Source organism: Rhipicephalus sanguineus, chromosome 8, assembly GCF_013339695.2.
Source record: "Rhipicephalus sanguineus isolate Rsan-2018 chromosome 8, BIME_Rsan_1.4, whole genome shotgun sequence".
Taxonomy (NCBI): Eukaryota; Metazoa; Arthropoda; class Arachnida; order Ixodida; family Ixodidae; genus Rhipicephalus; species Rhipicephalus sanguineus.
Window position 1 is genome coordinate 107,657,399 of NC_051183.1, and position 12,661 is coordinate 107,670,059.

General features: G+C 45.7%; 1 protein-coding gene across 1 annotated transcript in view; it reads left to right on the forward strand.

Moving 5' to 3' along the window:
* Positions 1-541: 541 nt before the first annotated feature.
* Positions 542-12,661, forward strand: part of LOC119403426 (TNF receptor-associated factor 6-like) — a 32,974-nt gene continuing 20,854 nt past the window's right edge. The window contains exon 1 of the mRNA XM_049418322.1: positions 542-819. Within this exon, the coding sequence (XP_049274279.1) occupies positions 547-819 (273 nt within the window). The 5' untranslated portion in view covers positions 542-546. The remainder of the gene's footprint in view (positions 820-12,661) is intronic.

Genomic DNA, 12,661 nt, shown 5'->3' on the forward strand with positions numbered 1-12,661 from the left:
CGAATACTGCTCAATACTATGAGCTGTCAGCATTATAGCTTCAAAACTCCTCATCTGATTTTTATGAATTAAAGATAAATCGTCCTGCATTGCCCATCACACATTGTGATGGTCACCGCTGCAGTGCGACTGCCTCTGTCTTACAAAAACGGTGTTTTGAAAAGTTACCGAAAATATCACTAAAAAGAGCCGATATTGTCTCTTTACTAAGGTTCGATGAACTTTTATGTGCCTGTAAATTATTTAAAGCTCTTGTGTTTACGAACTTTCGCGCGCCACAGAGGGCGATCGCGGAATAACACTGTCTGCATGCGATAACTCTTCGGCCGATAACGACGACGCACACTGATGCTCAGAAGTGCACATTCGTGACTCGAGCTGTGGGGCCCTCGGACAACTGCGACGGGGGCGTTGCTCTATTGGATTGATAGTAGCTTTGGCATCCGCCGCGTCAGTGGGGAGCGGACGGCAGTGACAGGGATAAGAGCGCTGATTTGGCGACGTTTGCCATTCGGTGGACGCGCTGCGCCCTTCGTGGCTATTCAAATGCAGCGGTACACGTTGTCCGGGTTTTCCTATGAGCTGGCCTCTAGACCTCTTCACTTCGCCGAGCCCATTCCGGCAGTCAGAATATGCGTTGTCTGCGGGTTGCTGCCCCACACGACCACCTTTCTGCCATGTCGACACGTGCTGTGCAAAACGTGCTACTCGCAGTGCTTGGTCGACGAGATTCACGAATGTCCACTGGACGGGGACAAATTCCTTGAAAAAGACGTTGAATGGAGAATCTTTCCTCTGAAAAATCTGCTGAGGCGCAAGGTAAATATCCTGACTTCACGAGCGAAAGAGATATTGTTTTTAAATAACAGATAGTATCAGCTAAGTTTGCTTTGAATAAGAGTTTCTGAATGTAGCATGGGCATGAAATGTCTGAAATCCCGGTATTTTGTTGCCAGAACAGTGGTCCCATTTCGCCAACAATGTCCAAGGTGCGGCAGATAATTACTGAATAAATTTCGGTGGATATTTCAATGGTTCAAGCTTGAAAAGAAGCAAGCGCATTGAAGTTGGTTAAGCGTGATATAATCTTCCGTCCAATTCGACGTGGTATGGTTCGGTAGAATGCCGAAATGACTAATCGTCGCTAAACGATCGCGCCGCTCATTTGCGGACTGCCATCTTTTAATATAATTGCTTGCACCCGTGACTGAATGACAGAAAGTATTTGTTTAGTGCTGGTTGGAAAGCTTTGCGCACCATGGTGACAGTTTTTTATGTTATTTGCCCGCTGGCTGTCTCCACTTTCTGATACGTATGTGCCGTGCGAAACTCGGACCAAACAACGCAACTACTCTACGAATAAGACAAATGCGGCTGCCTTCTTATTTCGAGATTGTTAGATATTACTGTAGTCAGATGAAGCTTAAGAAGTGCGGAGAAGCTCCGACCACATGACCGAAGCACGGCAGCCGTTGGCTTCCGCGACTGGAGAAGTAGTCCCGCTCAAGCACACGGCAATGTTCTCCGAAGGCGGAGGCACCTGCCGTCCAGCTCATGACGTCAGCCTGAAGTGCAAGTCCTTTGGGGCTGGCTAGTGTAAATCCGCTTTTCAGGAGAAAATGCCGCAGACTTCTAAACTTGTATCCGAATATAGCTTTTCAAGTCGCAATGTTTCTGCTCTTGTTAGAAATAAAGGTTGTAGAGGCCTCCCTGATTTCCTAACAAATGCGTCTTTCAGATAGCTCTAGAAAATCGTATGTATAACTGCGCGATATCCACAACGGTACGTGATTTCACGCTGAGATAGTCATACTATTGGTTACCTTACAAATTAGTTTTTTCTTATATGTAGAGCGGTGGGTAAACAGTTACGAGCGTGCATGGAATGGCGGACTGCTGTTTGCGTTGCTCGTTTCGTGGAATTGAACATAATCTTGCCAAGCAATGAAAAAGCCTCACTGCTTTGCTCTTCTCAACCGGGGACGCTATTCCATGAACGAAAGATATATGCCTATGGTGGCATAAAAATAATGTTCATTGTCACAGCGCTGAGAGCTTATTTCGACACATAAGCTGTCCCGTTCTTTCCTTCTTCCTTTCTTTCTTTCTTTGTTTCTTTCTTTCTTTCTGTCTTTCTTTTCTTCTTTCCTTTCTTTCTTTCTTTTTTTCTTTCTACGCGCACTTCTTGTCCAGCGTTGCTGCCGTGAATACCCAGTCCGTTCTCAAGGCGCGGAGCAACATCGTGTTGAATTCTGGTTCAATTTATGCGAAAGAAATGCCTTGCAGAATCTGCACTTGTGGAGATTGAAATACGTTGTGTTCACGTCGATGAGGGCGGGGAGGTGTGTTCGGACCCCTCCCACGCCTCGCTGTTCGTGGCTTGTGTCCGGGGAAAAGGGGATCCTGTGGTTTGAACCGGCGCCGGGGATTGGACCTGTAAGGCCCTTCGGTAGAAGCAACACAGGCCTCAAGGCCCCGGCTTCACGTAGACGACACTTCGTATGGACCCGCCCGTGAGAAATCAGCAGTCACCTTTTCATGTCCTCCTCTCCTATCTTTGTCTTTCTCTCTTACTTTTAATCTTTCCTGTGTTCTTCCCACTTACGTTTACTTTCACATTTCTTGGCAGCTAGGGCTAATTTTGTGTGGATTCCCAATCTTGGTTCCTCTATATTACGTTATATAAGCGTTGTACAGCTCGCGTTCCACGATTTGTCTGGAACTTCCTGCAATGGCCTCCTGCTGGGCACGGTGGTGGGTGGCTGGCTCCGCTGCCGAAACATAGCACATATACTATCTTGAGCACACCTCTTTGGAAGTTTGATTGTGCCCTGAAAATAGTACTCACCGAAGCATCATCCACTTCTTTAACAAGACGCGAGTGCAGTACCATAAGTACCACGTTCTTCACAGCTAAAAGTATGATGAAACTGTGTGAACGATCTCACCATTTCTGCTGACAAGAAGCACAACTTAAACACTAGGACCATGTTACAAGGTGTATAAAATAGTCAGTTGCGATGTGCTCCTCGAACTCAGAGACAGAAATCTCTGCTCCTCGAACTGAGAGACAGAAATCAGTACGAAAAGCTCCCTACCTTTGCATCACTGAATATCTCGTCATAGTCACCTCACATAAGTTCATTAAAACCATTCATGGTGCCGTTTCTGACGATGGTTTTACAGCGAAAGCTGCTATGAGATCATTTCACCGGCCGTTTTTGGCGCCGTAGTTGTCCGCCGCCGCCGCCGCCGCCGCCGCCGCCGGTGTCCGTAACCAGTATCGCTCGAAATAAGAAAAAAAACTAAATAAGAAAAAAATTCCAGGATGGAACGGGGTTCGAACCCGGGCCCACAGCGTGGGAGCCCGGTATTCAACCTCTGAGCCATGCCGGTGCTTGAAACTGCTTTGCAAAAAGGTCCTATACAGGCTTCATGTCGGGAAGGAACCACATTAGCATATGTAATATAGCGTGGTAGAAGAGTAAAATAAGCACCAAGCGTCGCACAACGCGAATTCTGTAACCAGGCGTCACACAATGCGAATTGCGCAACGAGTAGGTTGTGAAATGCTTCCAACCCATTACAAAGAGCTCTGCCATAATTCTTCGTCGTCATCAGGCACAGCATCAACAAAGTGCGCATAATGCCTTACATGCCTTTAGCAGGTACCACGGCTCTCCCTAAAATGACGAAAAATGGCACCGTGCCTGCTGCCCTACTTCTCAAAAATTATAATTATTCAGAGCGTAGTGGGTTCCTCGCAAGTGCACTTGTATTGGTTGCCAAGGAAGCCCATAAGCGCATGATCCATTTCCTCGGTGTCTCAGTAAAATTACAATGATTTATAGCGTAGTTGGTTCCTCGCAAGTCCACTTGTATTGGTTGCCAAGGAAGCCCATAAGCGCATGATCCATTTCCTCGGGGTCTCAGTAAAGTTCTTCCCCCCCCCCCCCCCCGTCTCTCTCCCACGTCAACGTATGTTATACAGCATGATGGGAGAGAGAAATAGCGAGCGGGCGTCACCCAGTGCAAATTACATAACTGGGGGCCGTTTAAAGCTTCCAACCCATTACAAAGGGCTGAGCCATAATTCTTCATCGTCATCAGTCGTCGCGTCAACAAAGTGCACATAATGCCTTACAGACGTGTAGCTGGTGCTTCGCTTCTCCGCAGAATGACGAATAATGGCTTAGTAGGTGCTTCCTAACTTCAGAAAAATTGTGATTTATGGCGTAGTGGGTACCTTTCTAGTGTACTTGTATTGTAGCCCCAAGAGAGCTTACAACGCCGCTCTTCTAGCTTTCGCTGTGACTGTGCTGCGGTTTCAGCGCAGGCCTGGCGTTTTTTCTGAACCATTCTGAACGTTAACTTCTCCATGGCTCGAAACATCAAAGTGCTGTAATCGCACAAAGAATCAAAATACGAAAGGATAACACAGAGAACGCAAACAAGCGTATAATACTGATATTTAGATCAAGAGAACTGCTAGAGACCATGAAAACAGGCGATACGAAACTAAGAATCCGTCCATACATATAGGATCCACGAAGATGCTTTAGGTTCCGAAGATAGGCCACCGCTGTCTTACTTGCAAACGATAATGTACTTGCGCCAGGTGTGCTTCCAAAGACCACCTTTCGTCGCAGTTGTGAAGCTGCAGTTCACACAGTGAACTGCAGTTTCACAACTGCGACGTATTTTCCGAAATGATTAAATGCAAGAGGCTTTTGGTGGAAATGTAAACAAGTAGAGCAACAAACCTTTCAAATCATAGGTGCTGAGAATAAAGCATAAATCGCCGCCTTTAGCAACCATTTCTTGCAGGATGACGAAGTTTTCAGCGCTGCTGCAGACATGACACTCTCTTCACGGGTACTGCGTGACTTTATTTCTTAGGGACCAGAAGTACGTGCGTAGTGACGACCATAAAAATGAGTACTGCTCGAGTGGGCTGAAAATTAGTTTCTGTGAATAAATCATCAATTGTAGTCACTCTTGCAATCGTTTCTCGCGTGATAACGCAGTCTGAGTTGTTAATACCTCTGAGTTGCAGTCCATACCTAATTATAAAAATACACAGACAGTTCGTCGGATATCCGATTTCCATTGTCGATAAGTGCAGAGCTTCCTGGATGCACAGTGCTTTCGACTGTTCTGTTCATTTCCGTTCACACTTTAAAGTCGCATTCAGCAATAAATAGGTGGTCTGCAAATTGAGACTCCACGTAGCAGTTGTCCCCCGAGTCTCAGCAACGTATCCAAAAGTCTTTTTTTGTTTAATGATAGCGCCTAATTCAATTTTGGGAATTTAAAATGCGCCCTGGTCGCCATGTTTTGACACAGGAACCTGGAAGGCGAGCGGCTACAACGTGACAAGAGATTGATAGCTTGGTTCAAATCGAGGGAACAAGGAAGATGCCAAAAAGTAGCCAAGTAGCCAAGACGTTTTCTTCTGCCGCCACCGGTCTAAAAAGTAGCCAAATTGGCGGAAAGTAGCCAAACCTGGCAACCGTGGAAGTGGAGGTTGCGCGCGATGTCTCTGTCGGCTTAACTATAGTGCCTAGAATATTCTAGGCACTGTAGCTTAACTACTGCACATGCGACGCATGTGCAGTAGTTATGTAATTAACGACGCATAAAGTATTTGTATAATAACCCCTTCGGGCGCAAATTATGATGCACTGTCTGCAAATGCGTCAAATTCTCATGGCATGATTCCAAGCTATTCAGTAGTACATTCCAAGAAAGAAAATGGAGGAATGTGTTGTTTTGTGTGATTTTCAATAATTAATGTTAATTAGCATGTAATTAATTATCTAATTATCCTGCAATGAGTCAGCTTCAATCCTTGCATAAAAAGAATCAAATATTAGGTCCAAAATGCTTGCACAGGTTGTTTTTTGGTTTTACTCGTTTCGAGCAAACAAAAAAAATACTCTTGACGTTGGTCCTGGAACGCGCACATCGAACGATCGTCGAACATGGTAGTGTCTCCAGCACAGTGATCCTCTGCAGCAATATGCAGCACAATAAAGTTAAATGACCGCTAATTGTCCACTCAGGAAGCCTGCACAAATGCGCACAGTGCGTTTCCAGCCATTTGAAGAAACACTGGGTGCGTAACATGCCTCCGAAGTTAATGTGTACAATTGTACACACCGCCGCTGAAGGGGATAATACATAATATAATAATAATAATAATAATAATAATAATAATAATAATAATAATAATAATAATAATAATAATAATAATAATAATAATAATAATAATAATAATAATATAATAAAGTAGTTATATAATTAACGACGCATATAATTAACCATTTATCATAGCAGAACTGCTGGCGTCATTGAACAGTCGCACTAAATTGGCATCTGTTGACCAGATTTTGAAACAACTACCCTCGAAAACACGGAAAACGTTCCTTTCCATTTGCAACACTATATGTGGCGTTTTTTTTAAAAAAAGAGCCAACTGAAGAAACCGAAACTGTGCTAAATTGGATGTCACTTCTAAAACAGATGGAATCAAAATGGGGTAATTCCTGATTGTAACGTGCACTCAAAAAGGCAGTTTCTAATACAAAATGAGCCAAATGCTACATCTGTTTCAATCAAACTCAGCCGCATTCATTAAACCAGCGCTGCGTCACAATCGTGACCAAAAGAACCGACATGGCCTTATCCAATCTGTTTTACTTGTGTTCGAGTTCCTTTGCTATCGTGTGTACGTTCAACAATTAGTTTTTCTAGGGCGAGATGACATTTACCGAAGGACATGATGTTGTAGGGCAAAACTCGAATATAAACAGTAGAGGCGGATTTCACTACATTTTTGGCCCCTTAGCGTTCCATTTCGAGTTTAGCTCTACAGTAACATGTCCTTCTTTCTCTTCAAGACGTCATATTTGAAATAAAAGATATATGAAATGAATATATCGGGCACCGACCTATTCCTTGAAAGAGAAGAAGTGATCCGAAATGGCATGGCATAAACTAGCTCAGAAGAAGAAGAGCTGGAACACCTTTGAAGGCCTTCAATAGATGCGAAGAACAAGAAAACGCTGCCGACAATCCAGAATGGTGCGCCTTTTGCCAGGAAGGAACACTCGGTCTTCAGGTCTAGTTATCGTTATTACGCCCACGTGACGGAGGACGGCACCGACGGAAGCAGAAGGATGATGTTAATTTTATCGCAGAATATTGTTATACCGTATACATTCGAATCGTTTTAGACTTCTTTTATGAGCTAATTCAAGCCCAAATGAAATGTTCCAATCTATAAGAGCCAAATATATTGTTTACTCAAGAATACCGACGATAGTGGTCTATATAGATTTTAACCACAATATAGATTTCATGTACTTACGGGACAGGAATACACTTGCGAAAAATTGTTGGAACAAGCCCGACCATATTGGCAGCAGCAAAAAAGTGTGTTTTTCTCAGTTTCAGTTAAAGTGCATTTGACTCTTTGAGAAAAAAAGACGCCACATATGGTTGTCTGGAGAGAGAGAGAGATAATAATCTTTAATGAAAATCCCGGGGAGGTTAGCCTGGTTTATCGCCTGGCTGGCTACTCAGGGTGCCGGGTGATGACTATGGTATATACAATGAATCGCATATACACACAAACAGTACGTACTGTCACATACGCACATATATACACAAAAGAGTGATTCACAAACTTTGGTTGAGTTTTACTGAAGAACACCAACAGTGCTTGGAACTGTGGCACCCTCACGGCCCGCGGCAAGAGAGTGGCTGTGCGATGCGCTGGAGAGAGTCCATCTGCTCGGAAGGGGGCTATCGGAATCCCATTTCTGAAACAGGAAAGAAATCTACCTTGTGGCTCAAGCTACATGCCTATGGCGCTAAGAAGTGGCCCATGTAAAATATTAAAGAAAATAATGAACGGCCGCTTACAACACTTCCTAAAATCAATCAAACTTGTTGTCCCATACCTGTGCGGCTTCGAGAGGATCGATCCACCACTGACCACCTGACACCTATCGAGGCGAAATTTCGTGAAAGGTTTGTCCACAAACAGGTCTTTCTGTCTGTGTTACTTCACATGGAAAAGGCTTCGGACACCACGTGGCGGTTTGGAATACTGAGAAACCTTTTACACTTAGGCATATGTAGCAGGGTGTTAAATATAATCGAAAGTTACGTGCAAAACTGCAGACTCCGTGTTCAAGTTGTACGTGCTCCGTCACGATTAATCTTGCAGGAAAAGGGAGCACCACAAAGTGGTGTCCTCAGTTATACACGTTTCATTATAAAATGAACTCGTCGCGTCGTTGCATCCCGCAGACTGTTTTATTGTACATGTGTTGATGATACCCACATAGCATTTCAATCGTGCAATCTTGCAATTTGGGAGCACCAGGTACAGATCAGCCTGAAGAATTTGTTCAAGTGGGCTGAGGAGAAAGGGTTCGGGATAAATCCGCAAAAAAGTACCCGCGTTCTCTTTTCAAGAGAGAAAGAGGCCTCCACCAAAAAACCCGAATTGACCATAATGGTCGACTGTTACTTGTAGAGTCGGCGCATAAATTCCTAGGCCTGATCCTAGACGCGAAGCTCACCTTTTTACACACAATAAATCTCTTAGAAACAGGTAGATGAGAACAATAAATACACTGAAAGTACAGTCACGCGCAACATGGACAAGTGTCAGCAAGTGTCTCAGGAACTCGCACGAAAGCAATATACGCACACGATTAGATTACGGAGCCATGGTTTATCAGTCCTGCACACCAAGCGCTTTGCAGTTGCTCGACTCCACACAACATCAAGGAATTCGCCTTTCTCCGGGTGCCTTCCGAACAAGCCCCGTCGAAAGCCTTTATGTCGAGTCATACGAGTGGTCGTTTAAGCTTCAGAGGCCCTACGCAACATTCGTATATTTTTTAGAGTAAGTGCAAACGCTGTATATACCACATGTCCTATCATAAACAACCTGCCCATCTCTCGTCTATTTCATATAATAGTCGTGTAGCGAGAGAGCCCGACTCAATTCGTTCAAGAGGTATGGTGGAGGGAAATCGGTGTCCCATTCGTCGAGCACCGTCTAATGGCTCCCGCTGTATAGCTCCCACCGTGGCAGTGGCAGCTTGTAGATTATAACCTGTCTTTTGTAGATGCTGCGAAACACGCTCCTGTTGCGCATATCTGTATGTTGTTTCTAGAACTAGAGGACAGATATTTTTGTCCTGCATTTTTTACAGACGCATCTAAGCCTTATCATGACGTGTCTTATGAAACGATTGCCTCACCCTTTTTGGATGCCGCTGTTTTGCAAAGCGACACAAGCATTTTTACAGCCGATGCTTACGCCATATTCGCAGCTGTTAACTGGCTACTGACACGAAAATGTTCAGTTGCCGAATTTTTTGCATGAAATGAAAGGCCAAGCTCTGAAGAGCCTAGAAAATGTCCTTCTAAGCGCGTTAGTGAACTCTGAAAAAGTAATTACAGTATGTTTTTAAAAGCTAGTTTCGGTTCTTACTGCACTCTCTAAGCACGTTAACGTTTACTGAAGGTGCCCATTTTCACAGGTTTGTGTTCCTATAAAATAGGTGTTATCTAGTAATCTTTGCAATATTCACGTTTACAAAAATAAACAAATTTACTTTTAAAATAGAAGTTACGGGAATTCTCCAATATGGAGCGTTCTCTCGTAAAAATAGAGGTTACGTTGTACAGTACACGGTATACGTTTACACAAAACGGCTTGCCGGAGATTTCATGCGGCCACCGCTCTACGTCTCAACTTTCCTTCGCTTTTCTTTCTTCGACGTATTCCAGAAGCTTCGGTCATCGCATGCTTTGATCAGACAGGTGTGCCGCAGCCACGGAAAAAGAAGTACTCGAGGAAGATAAACTTCTCGGCTGAAGCAGTGCGCGAGGGCGGCGCGGTAGCGTCACGAGGAAATGCGGTTTTTTGCCTCTGCACGACAGATGATGCTTCTGGCGTGGTTGCCGTCGTTTGCGTGCTCTTATAGACGCGACGTCTTCAAATCGTGATACCGCCTCGCACATTGCAAAATTTCTCAGATTCCTCTCTGTGACATCAACTGATAGATGTGACAGATATTGTAGCTGCAGTTACTAAAAGATACTGCCCGAATTATAGGCCGTAGAGCGCTTGAAACGAGCTGGTAGTTGTGGCCCCTGAACAATCGACGTCTGCCGCATGCATAGGCCCCTCGGTCCTCGCTCGCATGTTTGTACGCACGCTTGCGTAGATGCCCTTGGGAGGGAAAGTTCCCTATTCGTGGGGCAAGTGGTCGCTTATCCCTTCGTGATGTGCAGGCTTTCTGCCTCTTTAGCGCGCTGAGTGGCTTCCGCGTTGTGCCGGCGGCGCTGTCTTCTAGATCTCTGCGCGCGCGTTTCACGCCGCAACAAACAGACGTAGAAAGAAGTATTGCTCCATGAACAAAGCAGACAACTTTGCAGATTTCCACCAGTGTTCCTTTAGCATGGGGCGGAAAATGTGTCATGCCCATATCCGTATCTACCGGGGGCGTAAAGGGGGCGCTAGCCACCCCCCCCCTCTTGAGAAAAGTTAGGAGGGCGGAGCCCCCCCACTTTGGACCGTGGTCACTGTCGCCTGCCCACTGGGAAACAAACAACTGTGCCGAAGTTTCCTTTAACACAGCAATCACGTCATTATATAAAGAAATTTCCGTAGGCTTATGCTGTGAAAATTGTATTCCGCGTCTCACGACCACACACTGTAGGCTCTCTGCGGTCCAGGCCGCCTATGCAACGCTTCCGCGCCTTGCGCTCGAGCATTCTAAAGGAGGCTACCCCTGAGCAGGAGCTCTATAACGTGAGATCACTCTGTCATGCTTTTATTCCGCTTTACCTGCTCTCAAACTTGCACCACCACGACGCAAATGCGGGCGGGAACCAGTAAACGCTTTACGGACCGATGAAACGCTCATCCTGTTCCAGCATATTGATTTTCTTTCATCGAAAAGGAATAGCACCACCGTTTGCTCTATACCCAAGCTGCCCTGAGTCGACGAGAGCGCAGAAGTGTTAAGTGTTTTATTGGGGCCGAACTGGGAGAGCTAAAAAAAGGTTTCCGCTTTAGTCTCCAATCAACCTGTTTCGCCTTGTTTATCATATGGTAGTTTTCACTGATTGCGGCAGCTTGCAACAATGCTACGGATAAACCAGTGGACTCGAGCACATTGGGAAGCTGAGCTTTCAAGCTTGCCCCACAACTTGTTCTACCGCACCAGGAAGATCGTCAAGAGGCACGGTTTTCTGCACTAAGGAGAGAGAATTGGCAACCGGGCTAGTTGGCCTTGATTCATCTTGATTGACTTGTACAGCGCAAATACAAATCGGATGGCAAAGAAACACACACGACCAGCGCTGTTTATTTCTCTCTCTCTCCCCGTCTCCGTGTGTGTCTCAATATGTGTCATCACCTGAGTCAATCACATGTTCTTCTTACTTTGGTAGTTTCCAGTTTTACTAGCAGACCACATTCGAACGACACGATGCTTGTTGTCGAATGTGTGCGTTATGATGCATTCAAGGTCTAAGCCAACTCCAAAGGACAATGTTTTGTGTTTTTTCTTGCGATGAGGGAAACGTACATCTTTTGCCACGGACACTGCAACTGTCGTGCTCTAAGCAGACGTGTGCCAGGATGATTCTGAAGCAACAGCGCGTGCATTCAGAAAAAGTAGGCCATATGACATCCTCCGTGAAACTTCTCATCACTCTGTGTACATATTTGTACGGGGCATAATAAAGCCGCTAAAAGAAGAACGAAAGATTAGGCGTACGCAGAAAGAAACACTGAAGAAAGGGCCACGCTTTCGTTGCTAGGCGACACTTGGCCTGGGCCGATCGTGCGCGTAGCGAATGGTCCGGAATGTGCCGCATATAGAAGATTGAAAGAAAAAAAAGAGGCACGTACCCTTTGTTAGGCGACACCAGGGTGGTGGAGCACGGGTTATACTGAGCGGAGTCTCCTGAAAATAACAGGTGATCAGAGCCGCGCTTCTCCTTAAGGGCCCCCAAACCACCCGGGTCTCTTAACTTAGTTGTGGTGTGACAGTTGTGCACGAGTCTACAACAAACACGTAGCCGTTATAATATTCCTAAACGGTGCCGGAATAGCGGAGTTACACACATTGATGATCGAAAACGCTGTGATCGCTCGTTTCACTCTTTCCATCGCTGCCCTCCGCTCTTTGGCTGGTCTCCTTTCCCAAAGCCGCTTTACCTCTTCCAATCTCACGCGACATACCGTTTTCGCTAACGCGCTCTTTGAAACACTGGGCACATCCGGTTGCCACTTCGTGAACCCCGTGCTTGTCGGCTAACCGCTGTTGTTGCCGTGCCAGCTCGTGCTCCTACGAATCGAGCCGGTTTGGGCCCTGTGTTGCGCACACACATTCAAAGGATCGCCGCCATGATGGACCCGTACGGTGAGACGTGTCGCGTCTTTTTGTTTTTACAGTCGGCGCTTTTGCAGCCAAGCACTGCACACGCGTTAAAGCCATCGCAAACAATGTCAGATTTAGTCCGCGCAGCGTATCAGACCTCTAGGCATGACTGTGTTACGCTAACGATTGTGCAGATATGTTACGGGCCGCAGTTGCCGATTCGCAAGCGCGCACACGCG